At 38.9% G+C, this 22,371-nt stretch overlaps 1 protein-coding gene across 3 annotated transcripts in view; it reads left to right on the top strand.

The window, feature by feature from the left end:
• LOC126334148 (cleavage and polyadenylation specificity factor subunit 1) overlaps positions 1–22,371 on the top strand; it is a 382,681-nt gene that overhangs the window by 284,977 nt on the left and 75,333 nt on the right. For all 3 annotated transcript variants that reach the window (XM_049996806.1, XM_049996803.1, XM_049996805.1), the window contains exons 16-17: positions 1,149–1,239; positions 15,712–15,864. In XM_049996806.1, the coding sequence (XP_049852763.1) occupies positions 1,149–1,239; positions 15,712–15,864 (244 nt within the window). The remainder of the gene's footprint in view (positions 1–1,148; positions 1,240–15,711; positions 15,865–22,371) is intronic.

Raw genomic sequence — 22,371 nt, 5'->3', positions numbered from 1 at the left:
AAAAAACCAAACAAAGGATTCCTTTTTGGTTATATTGTAGACAATTTATTATGAGTTCCATACCTTCATATTGCAATCAGGAGATAAAGTTTGTGTCTTGACAGTTAGGATATATATTCGATTGTTACATATAGTTAGCAGCTGTGAAGCACTGCTGGGTTCTGTATAGGCAAATAGAATGATGGCACTGATGTTAACAATAGAATATGCTCCAACATTAAATGCATGACTGTTGGTTCATATTGGACTCGTACATCCTTAGAAAAAGTGAAACTTTATTGATGTCTTTCATACAATACAAACACGGAGCCTCTTCTCAATTACTACAGTGTAGGTTCTGACATTCCGTTTGGCACAGCTGTAATTGTTCAGGAAAGTTAAGTTTATAAGCATTGCAATCATTGTACGGCTGTGTTTCTGTCTCGTTGAAATCTCATTTCTTATGTTGGATAGGTGATCTGTAATGGTGTGTGTGTGTGTGTGTGTGTGTGTGTGTGTGTGTGTGTGTGTGTGTGTGGGGAATAAGATTCGAGCATTTCGATGTAATGTCATATTCAAAATATAGTCAGTTAGAACTTGTTGCAAGCATGTACTTGATTTTGGACCCTTCTCATTGTTTTTCATCTCTCTCTTACTTCTTCGCGTTTTTCTCATGTGTATACCTCCCCTCTATTGGCCTTGACTCTTCATACCTCTCTTACTTCTTCGCATTTTTCTCATATGTATGCCCCCCCCCCCCCCCCCACATTGGCCTTGGGTCTTCTTATTTCCCAGTTTCACAGCGTTCAGGTGTCTCTTTTTGCACTCCATTGTCAGTTTTCATGCTGTCCATTTCTGTTCTCTCTTGTGGTAGCTGCAGGGAGCACTAGTTACAGAAGCTTGCATTCTTTCTTCTTACATTTGTGGAAATCTGCTGCTACCTTTGTGACTATTCAGTTTTCATCTTTGTTTGGCTGAGAACATGTCTTAATGTGCAGAAACATTTCTTAGTGTTTTCAACTAATCACATTTCACTGCATCCTCTAGCTTATTGAGCCAGATTTTCAGCATTCTGGTTGCATTTGATGAAAATTATTTTGCATGTTATGAAAATTATTTTGCATCAGAATATACGTCATACCAAATTTAACTTTTCATTTATTTTACAGAACAAAGAAGAAAACTGCGGATGGTGATACCTATTTAGAAAGTAGAGTATGCCAGTTGAGATACTTCAGCAACATTGCTGGTTATAATGGGGTACGTACTTTACCTTCTATATGTGGTAAAGCACACTATTCTGTTTATTGTGTGAATTCGTGTTCTTTTGAAAATAAACATACGGAGTTAGTTTGTTACATGGCTGTAATATTTCCCATTTTTCATGTATTGCAGCAGTGTTAGTGTCAATTCTGATTCAGTGTATCGTTTCTCATGTAAACAGTATCTGGATTCCACAATAGATTTAAGATTTGTAAACTGTCTAAGCACCCAAATATTTTGCAGCTCCGATTCAGTGACAAATATTCCTTCTCTTGACACTCTGTATTGATCATTACCACAATTTTGTCCTGATTGTGTCTTGTAGTTTTGCACACTGGGACATATTCTTTTTCTGTTGCAAAATCATCTCTTCCACAAGGAAGAATGGCATCTGTGAAGAACAAAGCTTCATCGCATTATGGTGGATCTTGTAGTATAGTTTGAATTGTAGATATAAACAAGCCAGCATTTTTGTGTAGTGTAGGTTGTATGGCACAAAGTAGGTTTTCTCTGCTTGTTTCCATAGCACAGTAACATGCTCTCAAATGACAGGTGAACTTCATATTGATGGGAACTGTCCTTAAGGGTGGTCCTCCTTCAGTGTTGGCATAACCCATCTGAACCGTTTGAATATGATTGACCATTGTGAACATTCTTTCACAAGCACTTAAAACATTTCTTTTGATCATCATCCTCCATCAGTCCCCAAGAAAAACTGAATGCAAAGCAACAGCTTACCACTGTTTCTTCCTCTGCTTCATGCTAAGTGATTAACACGTATCATAGATCCCAAATGAATATTTCACTCAGCAGCAGAGTGTGTGCTGGTTTGAAACTTTGACAGTTAAAAATTGTGTACCGAACTCTAAACGGTGTAGCACTGATGTACTGGTAGAAGGGAAGCTGGGGAGGGGGGCAAGTAGTAAGTCATGCCTAGTAGTGCAGTTGGCAGAGAACATTTTCCCACAATAGGCAAAGGTTCTGAGTTTGGGTCTCGGTCCGGTACACAGTTTTAATTTGTAGGAAGTTTTGGTTATGATAGGGATTTCCTCTCTGCCCTTTGTTTAATACCCCATGCTTCTTGCAACTGCTGTGTATATGCACCCTTGGACAATCAGGAAAATCTGGGAGAAACCCAGAAATTTTTTCATCTGGAAGAAAACTGGGAATTTTTTAGAATTCCAAGATTTTTTCATTGTTCTAGTTTCCAATTAAATTTTTGTAATTTTAACTGATAATGACTGATACTCTAACAAAAAATTTTACTTTAGCTCACTACTGCAGAATAATGCTGCAGCAATAAAACATAAATGGGAGAAGAGCACCAAAATGAAACTTAAATTGCAAAGAAAATTCACCATTTACAATACAAAACACAGTGCACACACAAGCATCAAATGAAATGAGATATGTAAAATGTATTCCTAATGCATGTAAGAACCAGTGATGCTCTTCATATTGCTATGAAAAAATTGTCCAGTAATTTGGGCCATTCACTCTAGTGCTGCTTCCCCCTCCCCCCACCTAGGGAACATCTAATAATGATATAGATTTCATCATAATAGAACGAAAATAAATCACTCAGTTATACAGACACACAGAATGTATAACATTATGAGGATAGAACGGTTACTCAACTGTGACGTTGAAGGAAACATCCTGTCATTTGCCTGAAGTGTTTTTGGGAAACTGCAGTGAATCTAAACCTGGGTGTCCAGACAGAGTAAATTATATGGTTCTAAATATGAAGTCAGTACCTTAACAACTGCTTTATCTCATTCTGTTGGTCCCAGTTGTACAACATTATTTTGTTCTTACACAATTTGCACGAGATATGAGCCATCTGGATAGCTGAGCACTTTAGCATGCTACCCTTGGGATTCATGCTTGTCACAGATTGAATCTGCATCAGATCAATGATACGGGCTGGTGAGCTGGCCACCCTTGGTGTCATTTGTAGGTGGTTATACACATGCAACTAAGTAAATACCATGCTGGTACTCACATCCCGACTCAGGTACATGCTGCTGTTTAAATGTTTTTTGTTTGTTTTGCTTGGTAAATGTAAGTACAAAAACGGCTCTTGCTCCATTATTACATGTAGAACTATTAGTGATAGTTGATGCTTCACAATTTGATAGTTAACACTTCACAGGTTGGAGCTGCCTTCTTCCAATCAGAGCACACATCATCACACCTAAACTGTTCACCATTGCCAAACTGCCGCAAACAATTGTCAGTCCACTTGTAATTCCTGGTCTGACTTTTTTTTTTCTTGATTTGCTTGGAGCCAGAATCCTAGGTCTGGGGCCTTCATTTCACATTTCATAAGGCGTGATAATCACACCAAAAACAGCACACACAAAATGATGGGAACAAAATATACATTGCATACACAGCACTAGCAAAACACTACTGGAGCCTTTCACATAAGACATGATTCGGTGTTACATATTAGATTGTTACTGCCAGAGACATTGCAATAGACCAAACTTCTTTGAAAACAGCAAAACATCATTGCAACTGGTTGTACAGAGGAGTGAATATAACACTATAACATGGAGAGACACCATGGAGCAGTGATTAAGGGAGAATTCTGATATGCAGAAGGTCGTCGGTCCAAACCTCGTCACAAGAAATAATTTTTTAAATTTGTATATCTTCATCAAAAAGACTCTGATTATTATTATTTTCATTTATTTGGTTTAAATGCATTTTTTGATTTGTAATCTTCTTTACATCATTTTCAACATCATACTGATTTTTTTTATCAGGACATGTCATCATTTGGTATCATGTCAGCTCGTGTTGCCAGTGTGAGGAGAGTTTCAGGTAAATGATGAAAGTAAGAAGTTACAGTTCACTTTTAGAGCTGAAACAGAATTTTTTTGTCTTGAGTTTGCTCGTAGAGCTCAGCTTTAATCATCATGAACAAAGCGGGTGTGATAAACAGTTCTGCTGCAGGTTGTTGACCAGTGTTTTCTTGGATACATTGCACTTCACAAGGTTGTGATTAGGTTAGGACATGAGCATAAATTCAGGGCTGTAAAACATGTCATCTGGCGCAGATCAATCATTGGTCACTTAAAATCAGACTGTCTTGCATTCCCGCCATACCTGATGGTAACGGCCTTCACCATTGCTCTGTATTACATGAACAGCACTTGTGGAGTGACCCACAGTGTACATGTGTCGCCTGTAACTGAGCAGCAGCCAATATGGCAGCACTGTAGCATCGAGTGATAGATGTCAACTGTCAAGTGATTTTAATCGGACTGTAGTAATGTTTATCCTGGTATGCACAGCAGATTGGTAGATGTACTCACTTGGTGCAGTATGAATACCCAGTTTTTTTTTACAATGAGTTGACTACTTATTTTTTAGTTTTTATTCTTATGGTCCTTTCCTGCCGTTTGAAAACTGTGTCCATATTTTTCTGATTTTGATCTTCAGTGTAGAATCCGATAGGTAAGAAACCATAAGCAAATTGCCATGTCACAGAAGAACTGACCATGAAGCCTTAATAAAAGAGTATACTTCTTTCCTAATGGCTTGAAACACATATGCCAGTTTCACTGGACTCTGGCGACAGTTGTATTAGCCAGTGAATATGCAAAAAGACAATAAGAGCTGCTATGTAAAAGAAATGAAACTCCCAATACTTTGTTTTAGGCGTGCCTCAGAGAAGAATGTTAATGGGTCAGACTGAAAGGTAAGGAGCTAGAGAGACAAAAGATTTTGTGTAGAGTAAGTAATTGGTATAATGCAGATGTTGATAGCAAAAGTTCTGTTGTTCTGAAAGATACATTTAAAGGTGCACTGAACATAACTCCAAATAATTTTGAGAACTGTAGTTGCAGTTTGATCAATTTCCAGATCAGATTTTTTAATGCAAATCATTTCATGTCTGAGGTTACTTGACGCAATACAATGGTGTAAGGGAAAAGTTAATTCACCACCACCATTAACACAGAATTTATTTTTCAATGCAGTGTAGGAGAGATTCCCCTCAAATGATTGAATAATTAGAGAGAAATCAAAGAACTATTTCAAGAATACATGTAGTTACAATGCAGCATTTGACACTTCAAGATACATGACATTTGCTATCGCAGATGAGGTCCACTGACAATACTAGTCTAATTTAATAAGCTATTTCCTAATGATGATGATATCAGTTATCACAATTCTCATTACAATGTCCATGAGTGCACACTAGAAAGCTTATCTTACTTTTTTTGCTTTGTAACCGAAAAATTGAGGTCTTCATAGCACACATAATTTAAGTAGTAACATTTTACTTGAGAGACACAAAGCAGGCAAAGTAAGACATCACCCTATCAGAAAATGTAAAATTACATACAAATGTAATTTCTTTCAAAATGTAACCTTGTAACTATGGGGAATCAATAGCTCAATTTGGCTAATTTTTATATTAGAAGGTTTATCATATTAAAACTTCTAATTGTTGACATTTAGTCGATTAAAAAATAGTTATTTTATGTAGTACCATTGATATTATTGTAAGTGATAATAATCTCATAATATCCAGGATCAAAATAGGTATGTAGCTAGAGGGAAACGACTCATCAAAAATGCATCCAGAAATGTACACTCCTGGAAATTGAAATAAGAACACCGTGAATTCATTGTCCCAGGAAGGGTAAACTTTATTGACACATTCCTGGGGTCAGATACATCACATGATCACACTGACAGAACCACAGGCACATAGACACAGACAACAGAGCATGCACAATGTCGGCACTAGTACAGTGTATATCCACCTTTCGCAGCAATGCAGGCTGCTATTCTCCCATGGAGACGATCGTAGAGATGCTGGATGTTGTCCTGTGGAACGGCTTGCCATGCCATTTCCACCTGGCGCCTCAGTTGGACCAGCGTTCGTGCTGGACGTGCAGACCGTGTGAGACGACGCTTCATCCAGTCCCAAACATGCTCAATGGGGGACAGATCCGGAGATCTTGCTGGCCAGGGTAGTTGACTTACACCTTCTAGAGCACGTTGGGTGGCACGGGATACATGCGGACGTGCATTGTCCTGTTGGAACAGCAAGTTCCCATGCCTGTCTAGGAATGGTAGAACGATGGGTTCGATGACGATTTGGATGTACCGTGCACTATTCAGTGTCCCCTCGACGATCACCAGAGGTGTACGGCCAGTGTAGGAGATCGCTCCCCACACCATGATGCCGGGTGTTGGCCCTGTGTGCTTCGGTCGTATGCAGTCCTGATTGTGGCGCTCACCTGCACGGCGCCAAACACGCATACGACCATCATTGGCACCAAGGCAGAAGCGACTCTCATCGCTGAAGACGACACGTCTCCATTCGTCCCTCCATTCACGCCTGTCGCGACACCACTGGAGGCGGGCTGCACGATGTTGGGGCGTGAGCGGAAGACAGCCTAACGGTGTGCGGGACCGTAGCCCAGCTTCATGGAGACGGTTGCGAATGGTCCTCGCCGATACCCCAGGAGCAACAGTGTCCCTAATTTGCTGGGAAATGTCGGTGCGGTCCCCTACGGCACTGCGTAGGATCCTACGGTCTTGGCGTGCATCCGTGCGTCGCTGCGGTCCGGTCCCAGGTCGACGGGCACGTGCACCTTCCGCCGACCACTGGCGACAACATCGATGTACTGTGGAGACCTCACGCCCCACGTGTTGAGCAATTCGGCGGTACGTCCACCCGGCCTCCCACATGCCCACTATACGCCCTCGCTCAAAGTCCGTCAACTGCACATACGGTTCACATCCACGCTGTCGCGGCATGCTACCAGTGTTAAAGACTGCGATGGAGCTCCGTATGCCACGGCAAACTGGCTGACACTGACGGCGGCGGTGCACAAATGCTGCGCAGCTAGCGCCATTCGACGGCCAACACCGCGGTTCCTGGTGTGTCCGCTGTGCCGTGCGTGTGATCATTGCTTGTACAGCCCTCTCGCAGTGTCCGGAGCAAGTATGGTGGGTCTGACACACCGGTGTCAATGTGTTCTTTTTTCCATTTCCAGGAGTGTATTTTATGGTTGTTTATTGTAGAACAAGCATGTACATGAGATTAAATACCAACATTACATAGTCACGAGTCTACTACTATAACTCTGAGTGCTAGCAACACGGACTTTAATTACTTCCTGCTTTATGTAAATTTTAATTTTGATCAGTCCTGTTTTGATTAGATCATTGCTGTATTTGCTTATTTGTGGTGCAGTTTTCTGGCTGCTTGTAGCAAATCTGAAGTTGTTTGTTGTTGAACAAAAGCATCTGATAAAAATCATTTGTGGTGTAAATTCAAGAACATCATGTAGAAACCTGTTCAAGGAACTTTGTATTCTAATTGCTGCTTCTCAGTATATTTATTCCTTAATGAACTTTGTTGCAAGTAAAGCGTCTCTATTTCCAACCAATAGCTCAATACATAGTTTCAATACTAGGAATAAGAACAATTTGCATAGAGACCTAAAATCACTTACCTTGGTCCAAAAAGGGGTCCAATATTCAGGAACACACATTTTCAATAAATTGCCAGCAACCATTAAAAACTTGGTTTCAGACAAAGCACGGTTTAAATAGAGTTTGAAAGACTTTTTGATAGGCAACACCTTCTACTCCATAAATGAATATCTTAACAGAGACTGTTAGCCAGCTTAAGTAAAACTATCTGTTAGATATCAATTTTGACAACACTTGGTCACAACAGTCAAGATTAGGTATTTTGTATACGATAAATTTATTAATAGTGCATAACAAAATTTCATTCTGACAGCATGTTAATTCTGTAAATATTAGCTGTTACAGTTTACCATATTGTATTCACCTTTTCGGCGGTCTTCTGACAAATAATCAGGGTAGTAAGTATTATATTCAGATTTTTTTTTGATTTTATGTTATACTTTCTGGCCCATTCCACAACCACAAGAATCTTCTCATTTTTTGGGTCTATGGAACGAAAACTGAATGTAATCTAATCTAAAAAGCATCAATCAAAGGACAGCTTTGAGAGATACCTCCATTGTGGGTAGAGGATTCTTCCAGTCAATCTCATTTATAATTTGCCTTTCTTACAATTATATTTACCTGGTCATTCCACCTTAAATTGCTACATGCGCATACCCCCAGATAATTCATGGATCTAATCACTTCCAGTTATTGCTTGACGATTGTGTTGTCATACAGTAATAGGTCTTCCCACCTATTTGTGCGCAAAGTGTTAAGTTTGTTTATGTTGGTGATCAACTGACAATCTCTGCAACAAGCATCAATCCTCTGAAGGTGTTGCTGCATTTCACAACAATTTTCTATCAGCGTACACAGAGCAGAGAATACATTGAAGAGCAGTTTAAGGTGTACACATATACAGGGTGTTCAGAAATTCCCCGTTACAAACTTGTAGGACTTGTGGATGGGAATGGGTAGATATTTTGAATTGGAACCGAAGTCCGGGAAAGCACTGTGTCTGTACTACAACCATTTGAAAACATGTTGGCAACACAGTAGTTTTACAACTAATTGGCTAGGTGTGACCCAGTACATCACTTGTTTTACTATTCCATTCATTAATAGCCAGAGAAATTGCTCATGTACCCATTGATGGGTTCTCTCCAATAAGATGCAGTACGACCTCTTCCGGTTTGGGTGTACAGTGTCTTCTTGGAGCACCACAGTCACACATGCTGACAGTGAAGGAACCGTTTTTTGAAGCTGTTGTCTAATTACGGTGAATATGGTATACGATGTAGTCAGGCATTGTGGAGAATGTTAAAGGTGACGAGCAGCTCTTCCATTACTGTGAGCTTTGCCACTCAGAAGGATCAGGTCAATGAATTCTGCAAATTTATACTCAACCACATTGTTCTAACACTCACAGACATGTGAATGAGGCTCGAATCAGGTCACAGAGTAGGATAGGCATCAAATGACTTCAGATGATGTGATGTAACCTCCCCCCCCCCCCCCCAAACAATGATTACCATGTTACATACCTACCCATCAAACATGCTTTCAAACAGCTGTACCACAGAAATGGTATTTTTCCAGAAATGGGTTCCTATTCAAAATATTGTGTACACACTCTCCTCGACAAGTCCTAGAAGTTTGTAATGGGAATTTCTGAACACTTTGTTGATGTGTTTGTTTTTCTCAACAAGCTTCTTTAAAAACAAGAATGACCTGCATATGTTTCAATCACTAGGAGCACATCACTTCTCCAATGACCTATGGTAGACTGCTGCTAGAAGAGAAGCAAATTCTTTTGCATACTGTATGTGTAATTGTTTGCCTATCCCATTAGGTTCAATCAGCTTCTTTCCCACTATCACTTACTTCAGTTTCACTCATTTTCACATTTGTGCAACAATTGAGAGGAGGAACTACATTTTGACCTGTCTATCGTCCTGTGTCTCAATGCCATTTTGGTCGCTGAATGTCTGAACATATAGCTTTGATCCATGTTCTGATTTAATGTAAGACCAAAAATTTTTAGAATTTTCTGTCACATCGGCAGACAGAGCTTTCCTTTAGAATCTGGTGAACATTACACTCATGTTTCACATGTGGCTGTCATTACACTAATTTTGGTTTGGTTCAGTATTTGTTGATGTACCTGGTTTTGGCGGCATTGACATCTGTGTTGTAGCTGTTCTTACCTTTGGGGCAGCTTTAACATTGCTGGCAAACCATGATGGGTGTTTCCCACCCCTCCTTAGCACATACATGTTAACGTGGGTTATACATCTCACTTGAATTTGTCCAATTGTATACAACCATTTCCGTCTCAGTGATAAATTTTTGAGGTGGCTGCTCTGCTAATGTGAAATCTTTTTCTTGTTGCACTTACAAACAAGAATCTTTTCCTACCTTTCTTTACGTTTCTATTCACACCCATAGTCAGTGATGCTGTAACAGCCATATGATCACTTATTGCCTGCTCTCTATTAACTGAGCCAAAAAGCTGAATGCCAGCAACCTAAGTCATCACAAGATATGTGTATGAGATGATCCTTCAGATGTTTAGACAGCACATGGAAGTTTGTCTGGATGTGGTGGACCAATATGAGGCTCAAGGTGACATTTTTACAACACTATAATGGTTGGAAATTAGACATGGCGTAATCACTACACACTGAAATCCATAAGGCAGTTCATCGAGTGACGACTTGCAAATTGTCTAGTAAAGACACAGCCATTTGTGAGCATAAAGTGAGTTGCGGGCTGGGATAGGCAGGATATATTTATTTTCATTGTTTTGGAACTGAAGCAACTATCGAGTCAGAATTTTACAAGACGACAATCACTAGGCTGGAAACACAAATTTCCAGGCAGGCCAGAAAGACAAACTTCCACTTCGAACATAATTCCAGGCTTCACTACAGTTTTCTGACCATGAAACTAATTTCCAAATTTGGTTGGACTTTCCTACCACATACTTTGTACAGTCTTGATTTAACACATTGAGTCGTACATCTTTTTGATGTAACAGTTGGTTGTGACTGTGTGAAAAAATTACTATTAGCTGAAATTTTGCTCTATTTAACTGTATTATTATGTTTCCTGTATCTACAGTTTCCATGAAAATGGATTGGAGGCTTTGCTTTTAGAATAGGTGCAGGATGTTTCCAAGGATGCTTCTGCAGTTAATAAACACTCTAATGTATTAACATTGTCTTTCTCGGCTCTACCATTATGACTGCTGCTCTCTGTAATAAGTGGGGTGTAAAATCATTCCTCTCTGAAATTGGAATAGAATAAATCAGGTCTGTGGGATGATTTCTCTATCTTAAAAACTAATGGAGGTCAAGGATTTACATCTAAGATCATCACAGAATAGGTTGAGCCTCTGGTTGAACCCTTCTACTTGGCTGCAAACCAGAGGATAACAATCAGTTCTGAGAATGGTGCTTCAAAATGCAAGCTCCATTTCCACCCAGTGTGCGAGTACTGCTGCCTATAGTAATTGAGAATGGCATCTGTACAGAGGCAGTACGCATAATTGGTGCTGACATGAGCCACAATTCGTAGCTAGCTGCACTTAGTTGTGTTGTTGTTGTTGTCTTCAGTCCTGAGACTGGTTTGATGCAGCTCTCCATTCTACTCTATCCTGTGCAAGGTGCTTCATCTCCCAGTACCTACTGCAACCTACATCCTTCTGAATCTGCTTAGTGTACTCATCTCTCGGTCTCCCTCTACGATTTTTACCCTCCACGCTGCCCTCCAACGCTAAATTTGTGATCCCTTGATGCCTCAAAACATGTCCTACCAACTGATCCCTTCTTCTAGTCAAGTTGTGCCACAAACTTCTCTTCTCCCCAATCCTATTCAATACCTCCTCATTAGTTACGTGATCTATCCACCTTATCTTCAGTATTCTTCTGTAGCACCACATTTCGAAAGCTTCTATTCTCTTCTTGTCCAAACTAGTTATCGTCCATGTTTCACTTCCATACATGGCTACACTCCAAACAAATACTTTCAGAAACGACTTCCTGATACATAAATCTATATTCGATGTTAACAAATTTCTCTTCTTCAGAAACGCTTTCCTTGCCATTGCCAGTCTACATTTTATATCCTCTCTACTTCGACCATCATCAGTTATTTTACTTCCTAAATAGCAAAACTCCTTTACTACTTTAAGTGTCTCATTTCCTAATCTAATTCCCTCAGCATCACCCGATTTAATTTGACTACATTCCATTATCCTCGTTTTGCTTTTGTTGATGATCATCTTATATCCTCCTTTCAAGACGCTGTCCATTCCGTTCAACTGCTCTTCCAAGTCCTTTGCCGTCTCTGACAGAATTACAATGTCATCGGCGAACCTCAAAGTTTTTACTTCATCTCCATGAATTTTAATACCTACTCCAAATTTTTCTTTTGTTTCCTTTACTGCTTGCTCAATATACAGATTGAATAACATCGGGGAGAGGCTACAACCCTGTCTCACTCCTTTCCCAACCACTGCTTCCCTTTCATGCCCCTCGACTTTTATGACGGCCATCTGGTTTCTATACAAATTGTAAATAGCCTTTCACTCCCTGTATTTTACCCCTGCCACCTTTAGAATTTGAAAAAGAGTATTTCAGTCAACATTGTCAAAAGCTTTCTCCAAGTCTACAAATGCTAGAAACGTAGGTTTGCCTTTTCTTAATCTTTCTTCTAAGATAAGTCGTAAGGTCAGTATTGCCTCACATGTTCCAACATTTCGACGGAATACAAACTGATCCTCCCCGAGGTCCGCATCTACCAGTTTTTCCATTCGTCTGTAAAGAATTCACGTTAGTATTTTGCAGCTGTGACTTATTAAACTGATAGTTCGGTAATTTTCACATCTGTCAGCACCTGCTTTCTTTGGGATTGGAATTATTATTTCTTCTTGAAGTCTGAGGGTATTTCGCCTGTCTCATACATCTTGCTCACCAGCTGGTAGAGTTTTGTCATGTCTGGCTCTCCCAAGGCCGTCAGTAGTTCTAATGGAATGTTGTCTACTCCGGGGGCCTTGTTTGGACTCAGGTCTTTCAGTGCTCTGTCAAACTCTTCACGCAGTATAGTATCTCCCATTTCATCTTCATCTTCATCTACATCCTCTTCCATTTCCATAATATTGTCCTCAAGCACATCGCCCTTGTATAGACAGTCCATATACTCCTTCCACCTTTCTGCTTTCCCTTCTTTGCTTAGAACTGGGTTTCCATCTGAGCTCTTGATATTCATACAAGTGGTTCTCTTTTCTCCAAAGGTGTCTTTAATTTTCCTGTAGGCAGTATCTGTCTTACCCCTTGTGAGATAAGCCTCTACATCCTTACATTTGTCCTCTAGCCATCCCTGCTTATCCATTTCGCACTTCCTGTCGATCTCATATTTGAGACATTTGTATTCCTTCTTGCCTGCTTCATTTACTGCATTTTTATATTTTCTCCTTTCATCAGTTAAATTCAATATTTCTTCTGTTACCCATGGATTTCTACTACCCGTCGTCTTTTTACCTTCTTGAGACTTTTGCTGCCTCCACTACTTCATCCTTCAGAGTTACCCATTCTTCTTCTACTGTATTTCTTTCCCCCAATCCTGTCAATTGTTCCCTTATGCTCTCCCTGAAACTCTGTACAACCTCTGGTTTAGTCAGTTTATCCAGGTCCCATCTCCTTAATTTCCGACATTTTTGCAGTTTCTTCAGTTTTAATCTACAGGTCATAACCAATAGATTGTGGTCAGAGTCCACATCTGCCCCTGGAAATGTCTTACAACTTAAAACCTGGTTCCTAAATCTCTGTCTCACCATTATATAATCTATCTGATACCTTTTAGTATCTCCAGGGTTCTTCCACGTATACAACCTTCTTTCATGATTCTTAAACCAAGTGTTAGCTATGATTAAGTTGTGCTCTGTGCAAAATTCTACTAGGCGGCTTCCTCTTTCATTTCTTAGCCCCAATCCATATTAACCTACTATGTTTCCTTCTCTCCCTTTTCCTACACTCAAATTCCAGTCACCCATGACTATTAAATTTTCGTCTCCCTTCACTATCTCAGCAATTTCTTTTATTTCATCGTACATTTCTTCAATTTCTTCATCATCTGCAGAGCTAGTTGGCATATAAACTTGTACTACTGTAGTAGGTGTGGGCTTCGTATCTATCTTGACCACAATAATGCGTTCACTATGCTGTTTGTAGTAGCTTATCCGCATTCCTATTTTCCTATTCATTATTAAACCTACTCCTACATTACCCCTATTTGATTTTGTGTTTATCACCCTGTAGTCACCTGACCAGAAGTCTTGTTCCTCGTGCCACCGAACTTCACTAATTCCCACTATATCTAACTTTAACCTATCCATTTCCCTTTTTAAATTTTCTAACCTACCTGCCCGATTAAGGGATCTGACATTCCACGCTCCAATCCGTAGAACGCCAGTTTTCTTCCTCCTGATAACGACATCCTCCTGAGTAGTCCCCGCCCGGAGATCCGAATGGGGGACTATTTTACCTCCGGAATATTTTATCCAAGAGGATGCCATCATCATTTAATCATACAGTAAAGCTGCATGTCCTCGGGAAAAATTACGGCTGTAGTTTCCCCTTGCTTTCAGCCGTTCGCAGTACCAGCACAGCAAGGCCGTTTTGGTTAATGTTGCAAGGGCAGATCAGTCAATCACCCAGACTGTTGCCCCTGCAACTACTGAAAAGGCTGCTGCCCCTCTTCAGGAACCACACATTTGTCTGGCCTCTCAACAGATACCCCTCCGTTGTGGTTGCACCTATGGTACGGCCATCTGTATCGCTGAGGCACGCAAGCCTCCCCACCAACGGCAAGGTCCATGGTTCATGGGGGGGGGCTGCACTTAATATGCTCAGTAAATGCTTTTGGAGCCCTCTCCACACTTTGATCGAGACATCGTGGCAAGCATACGGGCTGGATAATGGCCTTCCGTCCTATTCTGCCTGCTGTTTCTGTAAGAGACCCTACTATCTGTCTAAAGTTTGAGTTCCCAATGGCAGCAAAACCAGTCTCTGCACTGGTCCAGACCTCTTAAAGAAGACTGGCCATGTCCCAACAGACAAGGCATTCTGTACTGGCTCTGATGTAGTTTCAATAATGGGCAAGACGTTTTTCACCTTCTGCCCAGACATTCACGATAACAGCACTGTTCAGTGTACACACCCAGATGAATGTGGACTAACCAGTCAACCATATTGAAAGGTACAGTGTAATTGGGGATCCCAGTCGACACTATAGGAACGAATCAAAAGTGCGACAGCCTTTGCTCCAGATGCCTCAGTGCCACTGTAGCCAAGGGCACTGGCCTGAAGCTTGTTATCACGGTCAATGCAATGTTCAACTGTTCCTGGACTGACCAGTTTCTCCTGGATCCACAGATAACAAGCACAATCTGTATTGGTCTTGAGCCTGTGCAACTAAGAACATCACCCTAATCCAAAAAGTCATTTTATGGAATCTTAATTTCTGCTGTTATGCTGGTTCTGACTTAAGTAAATGCTGCTCAGCACAGATACTATTCTCTTAATCTCAGAAACAAGAATCTGCAGCTGGAGCTGTAAAGATAAAAAGCCTTTTGTTATTAAACAAATTCTCATAATCTACTTTTCCGATTTCCTGCTTTTGCTTTCCAGTTTTGCATCTATTTCCATTTCTTACTTATCTGTGATCACTTAAAATAGTTTAGTACAGGCATTGCACACACATGCAAGCAAGCAAGCACACAGACTGTCTCTGGATGCTGGGGCCCAGCTGTGTACTCATTTCTGTATTGACAGAGTGACACTTAAAAAGGTGAAAACTGTTAACAGATGAAGTGTTTCTGAATGTTTTATTTCAGGATGAAACACATTTTATTACATTTAGGTTAAATGTATGGTATAATTTCTGTATTAAATAAATAATTGATATTTGCTAAAGAAATTGGCTCATTAACAAATTTATTTTCTTTTATAGGTGTTTGTATGTGGTCCGTACCCCCATTGGCTGTTTCTCACATCGAGAGGAGAACTTCGAACACATCCAATGAGTATTGACGGAGCTGTCACTTGCTTTGCACCATTTCATAACATTAATTGTCCACAAGGATTCCTCTATTTCAATAGAAAGGCAAGTTTACGTAGTACTCAGGTTCATGTAAATTATACTTATACTTCAGTTATTCTATCTATTCTGTAAAATTCATGTTATTAGTAGAAAAATTGCTGTCAAAGATTCTCTGCCTGGTTTCTTTAGTTTGTTATCGTTGCTTTAGTTTGACATTGTACTTGTGATCTTGTCAGCATTGGCAAGTAGCTTTACTCTTGAGGTCACATGTCATAGTAATAAAGTTCCCAATCATGTTGTGACATTCTCCTGCTTTATTTCTTCGTTGATAGTCCTCAGTGTTGACATACTGCATTGTTATACTGGCTGGAAAATGGAGGATGGAAGTTCAACACTGACTACTGTAAATGATATAGTCAACAGTTACACAGTTGCATTTAACAGTTCTTTACTTTCACTGTTCGCAACTGCAATATTGCACAGTTTTATGGCCAGTTCACTACTGGTAAATTAGCCTCATTAATAGCTTGCAGGCAAACATCAGCATACTGCTACATTAGTTTGCTGTTGAACATCTATGAGCAGTAAATACCTAACCACACAGTTCACAGTTCTTGCAGAGTAATACGGTATGTGTGACAGTGTTTCTCAAATAAATTGAACAGGCACGGTCATTGTTTTAACACATGGCCCATCTGTGTTACACTAATTCCACTGTTAAGTTAATTCGTTATTGTCTCACTAACTAATATAGACTTCCCGTCTGAAAATCGGCTGTGGACTCAGTGGCGGATTTACATATAGGCCCACTAGGCATGGTCCTAGGGGCGGCACCTTAAGAGGGGCAGCATTTTTTGCTCTGTACTCATTTTAATCTTTTACATTTTAAAATGACTGCACTTACAAATGACAAATTTTTTTAAATATTGTTAAACATCTTAAATAAGCCTAAAGAATGGAATACAACAATACAAGCTTGAAAATATACACAGTTTACTTGGTGTCTGAATGGAAATTAAACATAGGGTTTCTGTATGGTATCATCTTCATGATTGTTCAAAATATTTTGAAGTAAGGTGTCAGGACGGCAGTCTACAATACAGTGTTTGAAACATTATTATTCTGAGAATGTTGTCAGCTTCTACTTAACCCTGCCATATTTTCCTCATGAAAATACCGGGACCCCTGAAAAGCCGCAATAAACTAATTAGCAGTTTCTTTAATACTGTAAAACGTGTGAGCTTCAGTATGTAAAACCCGACTCTATTTAAATTTCTTGTAGAAATTATGGGAAAGTATCAAGTCAACCCTTCATTACTGTAATTAATGTGAAAGCTCTATGGTCTTCAATATCTGAGCTTTGATTTAATGACACCTGTTTAACAAAACATGTTGATACTGGGAATGTTTTACATTTTTAAACACATGTTTATACAAAAAGAACATAAACAGACTATCTAATAACGTGTGAAGTACACTTCACAACAGTTTAAAAATTTTATTTATTTAGTTACTTAGAAAGGAACCAACTTTGATTTGTCTCATTTATTGTGGTGTAGCGTACATGATATCAAAGTTCCCACTCTTTGCAATTTAATAGTATGTGGCCCTGCAAATTTCATATTAAACTTCTTAACTAAGCTTTTTTTCTTCGAGGAATGGTTATTATTATTTTATGTTGGAACTAAAGTTGCATTTGCAAGTAGACATAACAGTAGTGTTCACACAAATTACAACAACACATCACATCAACTGCCAACAAGACTACTTAAACTTTGTAGTCTGTCTTCTCTGCCCACAGAAACTGCTGAAATGTTATAAGAATAAGTGGGATAAGAGTCGATCCAGTGTACCTCACTGCAAGAAATTACAAAAATTATTTCCTTTTTAAATTAGAAAGACAGTGTCAAGAATATTCAGAACATATTTCCATCCCAGCTAAAATTCTGGCGACACAGGAAGCAGAAACCAAAATGAGACTGTCCCATTTTCTTTACGAGACGAATTCCAGCCGGCAGGGGTGCTTCTATTGTTCACTGACAAAGGAGAAACAGGCAAAAATGAAATTAAATTATTCTGCATTCACGTTCTTTCATAGCACACTTATGTCGAGTAAACTGAGTTGCTCAGTTCATCGCTCTGTGTTTAAAGGAAAAACCTTTGAGCTCGTGTGCCGTGTTTAAAGTAACAACCTTTGTGATGATGTGCAGAGTAGTATAATTGGAACTGGATACAGTCTTTCTTTCTTTCCTTTTGTTTTGACTGTTGGTTGCCAATTTTGTAAGTGCCTTAACATGGGGGGGGGGGGGGGGGGGGGAGAGAAAAAAAAGCAAAGGTGCAAAATTAAGTGGGGTGGAATTTTGGAAATTATCGAAGGAAAGGTGAGAAAGAGTAGCCAATATTCTAAAAACGCTTGGCAGAGTAGATAAATTTTTCGCAAAAAATGTTGCTGGTTTGACTTTGAGTTCAAGTAGTACGGACGATATTTCTGGCACTGCAGCTGATGTAAAAGAAGTAAAGACAGACAAATGATAAAAATAAAGAAAAGCAAATTGTTTCTGATTTTGAGTTTTATGACAAACTAAGTGTTGAGTCAGACATTACAATAAGAAATAACCTTGTTAGTGATGATCCTGCAGAATGGTGCGTCAATGAATCAAAAATCGACATTCTCTTACAACAGGGAATTAATTGAAATTGTAACGGTGATTTTTCTAATTCAAGAAGACCAATAGGCAATAAAACCAGATATTTGAACAAAAATGTATTTTACTATAAACTTTTAAACGATGAATCAACTTCACCTGATTTTCTAGTATACTCTTGCACCGGTTCCGTTTTTTGTGCACCATGTAAATTGTTCAAAGGTAAGGCCACGATTGCTGCTAATGGTATTGCATATTGGAAAAATATATCCCTGTTAACAAGGAAAAAAGTCACTTAGAACAATAGATAACCATTTCGAGTCATTTGTTGAGACAGAAAAAATGTACTGGCACAGTGTGTTGAAAAGGGTGTTTGTAGTGGACTTCCCATACGTGGACACGTTGAAAGATTCCATTCATTACATAATGGTCAATTTATGATGTCTGTTGAACTTATAGCTTGAGTTTGATCCTTTTCTCGCAGAGCAAATTGAACAATATGGAAACCCAGGGCAGGGCTGTACACATTATCTTTATTCAACAATCTGTGATGGAATAATAGAGCTTCTTTCTGAATGAATAAAGAGAATTATCATAAGTGAATTAAGACATGCCCAATATTTCCCTATAATAGAAGATTCTACTGGAGACATTTCATATATTGATCAATTATCTTTCATATTAAGTTACGCAAACGAGAATGGTGAACCTGTTGAACACTTCCTTCTGTTTTTACCAAACCCAGGACACAAGTCCGAAAACTTAGCTGAGACTGTACTAAAAGTCCTGTCTACAAATTCCATTGATATTACAGACTGTAGCGGCCAGTCATATGACAATGCAAGCAATATGTGGGGAACCTACAGTGGTTTGCAGGCACACATTAAAGAATGAAATCCGAAAGCACATTATGTGCCTTGTGCAGCACACTCTTTGAATTTAGTTGGCACTAGTGCTGCCAGCTGTTGTCGGGAAGCATGTTCATTTTTCAATGTACTGCTAAACCTTTATAATTTTTTCTCTGTTTCTACACAGGGCAGGGATAAACCTATTTCTTTCATGAAACCAGGAATCAAAACGGTAAAGCAAGAGAGGAAGCACGTGCAAGTCTGTATAAAAACTGGGAGGGCGTTACCAATGCCCTCGCACATATTGCCAATAATATGTTTGAAAAACCACTTGTGCAAAATGAGGCTTCAGCTTTATTTAATCAACTCAGCAGACTAGAAACAATATTCATCATGACAGTTTGGAAGGACATACTCCAGAGTTTTAATAGTGTAAATCTGAAATTGCAAAGAGTAAATACTGATACTAAAATAGTACATGAATTATATGAATCACTTGTAGGATGTATTGCATCTATTCGTGGCATGTTCGACTATAAAAATAAATCCATTGAGATTGTGACTGATATAGACTATGAATGCACCCATAAAAGATCACAAAAACGCAAACTTCATGATGACAAAGAAGTGGACTCTGAAGAAGTTTTTCTGACTGGAAGCCAAAAAAAAAACTCGAAACATTTCTCCCAGTACTGGACAGCTTGTACACCGAATTAGAGAGGAGGAAGGAAAGCTTTGGAACACTGTTGGACTCCTTCACAGTTTTCAGTAACCTTAAGAACAGTTCACTTGACAATATTGCTGAATGTGCAGCAAAACTGCATGACAGATTTAGAGCCTTCTTTCCCTAGTGAATGCGTATGTTTTGCAGAACTTTTGAAATCTTCTGAGATTAGTGATTACCAGTTGACATGAGTAATCCTGAAAGATTAGAGCTGATTATCTCAATTTCTTTTTTAATTTCGTTCTTCAGTTTATCCTTTAAGCTAGCAATGTCAGGTCTTATGCTATCAGTTTTAATTTCCACTCTACTAATGTATTTTTTTCATACTACTAATGTCTTCTTTCATACTCATACTGTTCATATTTTGCATTAATGCCACTTCCAATTTTCCATCTGCCATAAACTTTTGCCGTTGCTGCCTTTTGCTACTAGATCCCCCCCTTAACCTTAGACTTAACAATCTCACCCACTCCAGTACTGTTTTCGTCCATTTCAATCACATCACCACACAATGTATATGATGCTTTTATCATCTCATCTGCAATAGGACTTTCATCCCCATCATTCAAAGTTAAATTCATGTCTGATTTATAACCATTATTGCCTACTGGATCAGACCCATTAAGTCTTTCTGTTCATTTAAAAACTCAACCTCAACAGCTTTGTTACCAATCACATCACTCTCATATTGTCCATTCTCCCCCATCACACTGTCTTGTACTTCAAGGCCACTCATTATGTATCACTTAATATAAAACAGCTTTTGCTGTGAATTACCTTCTTTTTATTCCTTCATCTCCTGCTGCTGCTGCAGTTTTATCTCGATTCCTCATCTGCACGGTTGCTGCAAGTTGTAATATTCTTAGTGAGGCATCTTGTTTATCACAGTCGGCTGTGTCCATCTGTATTTTGATTGGCTGCTCCTGTACACAGTTGCTGCTTCCATAGAACCCACTCGCTGATTGGCTGTTCCCTCCTCCCTGTTTAATGGTGGCTATATCAGTTCTGATATTTCAAAAATAATTGAATTTCACACTTCCATAATATTGTCTGTTCACTGTCCTTGACAAAATTCCAATGCCACATGTACCACGCACTATCATATCACTGTATTTTTAAACCATTCTTGAGGTGACTGTTCAAAGTTCCCAGGTCCTTGTTTTCTGTGTCCAAATATTCTTATAATAGTCCTCACGCGAAAGGGCACCACATGTGATGCTCTCCTTCTTTATTTCTTTGTTGTACTGCATTGCTATACTGGCTGAAAAATGGGGGGGGGGGGGGGGGGTGGAAGTTCAACACTTATTACTGTAAAGGATGTAGCCGACAGTTGCACAGTTGCATTTCACAGTTCTTTACTTTCACTGTTCACAACCCCCAATACTACACAGTTATATGGCCAGTTCACTATTGGTAAATGATAAATCTCACTAATAGCTTGCAGGCAAACATCAGCGTACTGCTACATTAGTTTACTGTTGAACATCTATGAGCAGTTCTTACAGAGTAATAAGGTGTGTGTGGCAGTTTTTATGAAATAAATTGAACTGACACAGTCATTGTTTTAACACACGGCCTATTTGTGTTACACTAATTCCACTGTTAAGTTAATGCATTATTGTCATACCAGATTATACAAACTTCCCGTCTGAAAATCGGCCATGAACTGATTGTCTCAGGACCAAAAATCAGGCCTTTATATATCCTCACAATAATAGGTACTGAAACTATACAATGTTCTATGTTTCATTTGCAGAAATTGCAATTAAAACATAACTCATTCAACTAAATGAATACATCAAATAATTCATCCTTTTTAACAGTTACTTCTGTCACAAAGGTTAGGATGAATTATTTATTTAAATAATGAAATTAACAGATATAGTTATGCAAACAATGCTTCTGACAAACCTAGTGATTATTTTTCAAATTAATTAAGAGCTGGCTTTGCTAATATGTTTTCAAATGGAACCAAATAAATACTTAAAGAATACTAGTAGTTCTTCTTCCAAATGTTTATAATTAGTACAGAATTTATATTTGTTTATAAGTCAACAATAGTATTTAAGTTACGAAACAATTACTGATTTGACCCTATAACAAAAGATATTAACTGAGAATAGTGTAAATAAATCAGGAAATTGATTATATACTCAAAACTAAGCACAAAATTAAACCTGGTTGTCTATTCCTTAAGACTGAGGGCCAGCCTTTCTCTTTTATGGAAATTCAGATTATACTCATGTATGTTAATGATAATTAAGCAAAAATGAAAATAAAATGAATTTAAGGAGGCAGATGTCAAAACAAGAGAGGAAGTAAAAAGATCCCAGCTTGCTTTGTCACAGTGTAC

Source organism: Schistocerca gregaria, chromosome 2 (genome assembly GCF_023897955.1).
Source record: "Schistocerca gregaria isolate iqSchGreg1 chromosome 2, iqSchGreg1.2, whole genome shotgun sequence".
Taxonomy (NCBI): Eukaryota; Metazoa; Arthropoda; class Insecta; order Orthoptera; family Acrididae; genus Schistocerca; species Schistocerca gregaria.
This window is presented reverse-complemented; position numbering and strand designations above follow the sequence as displayed.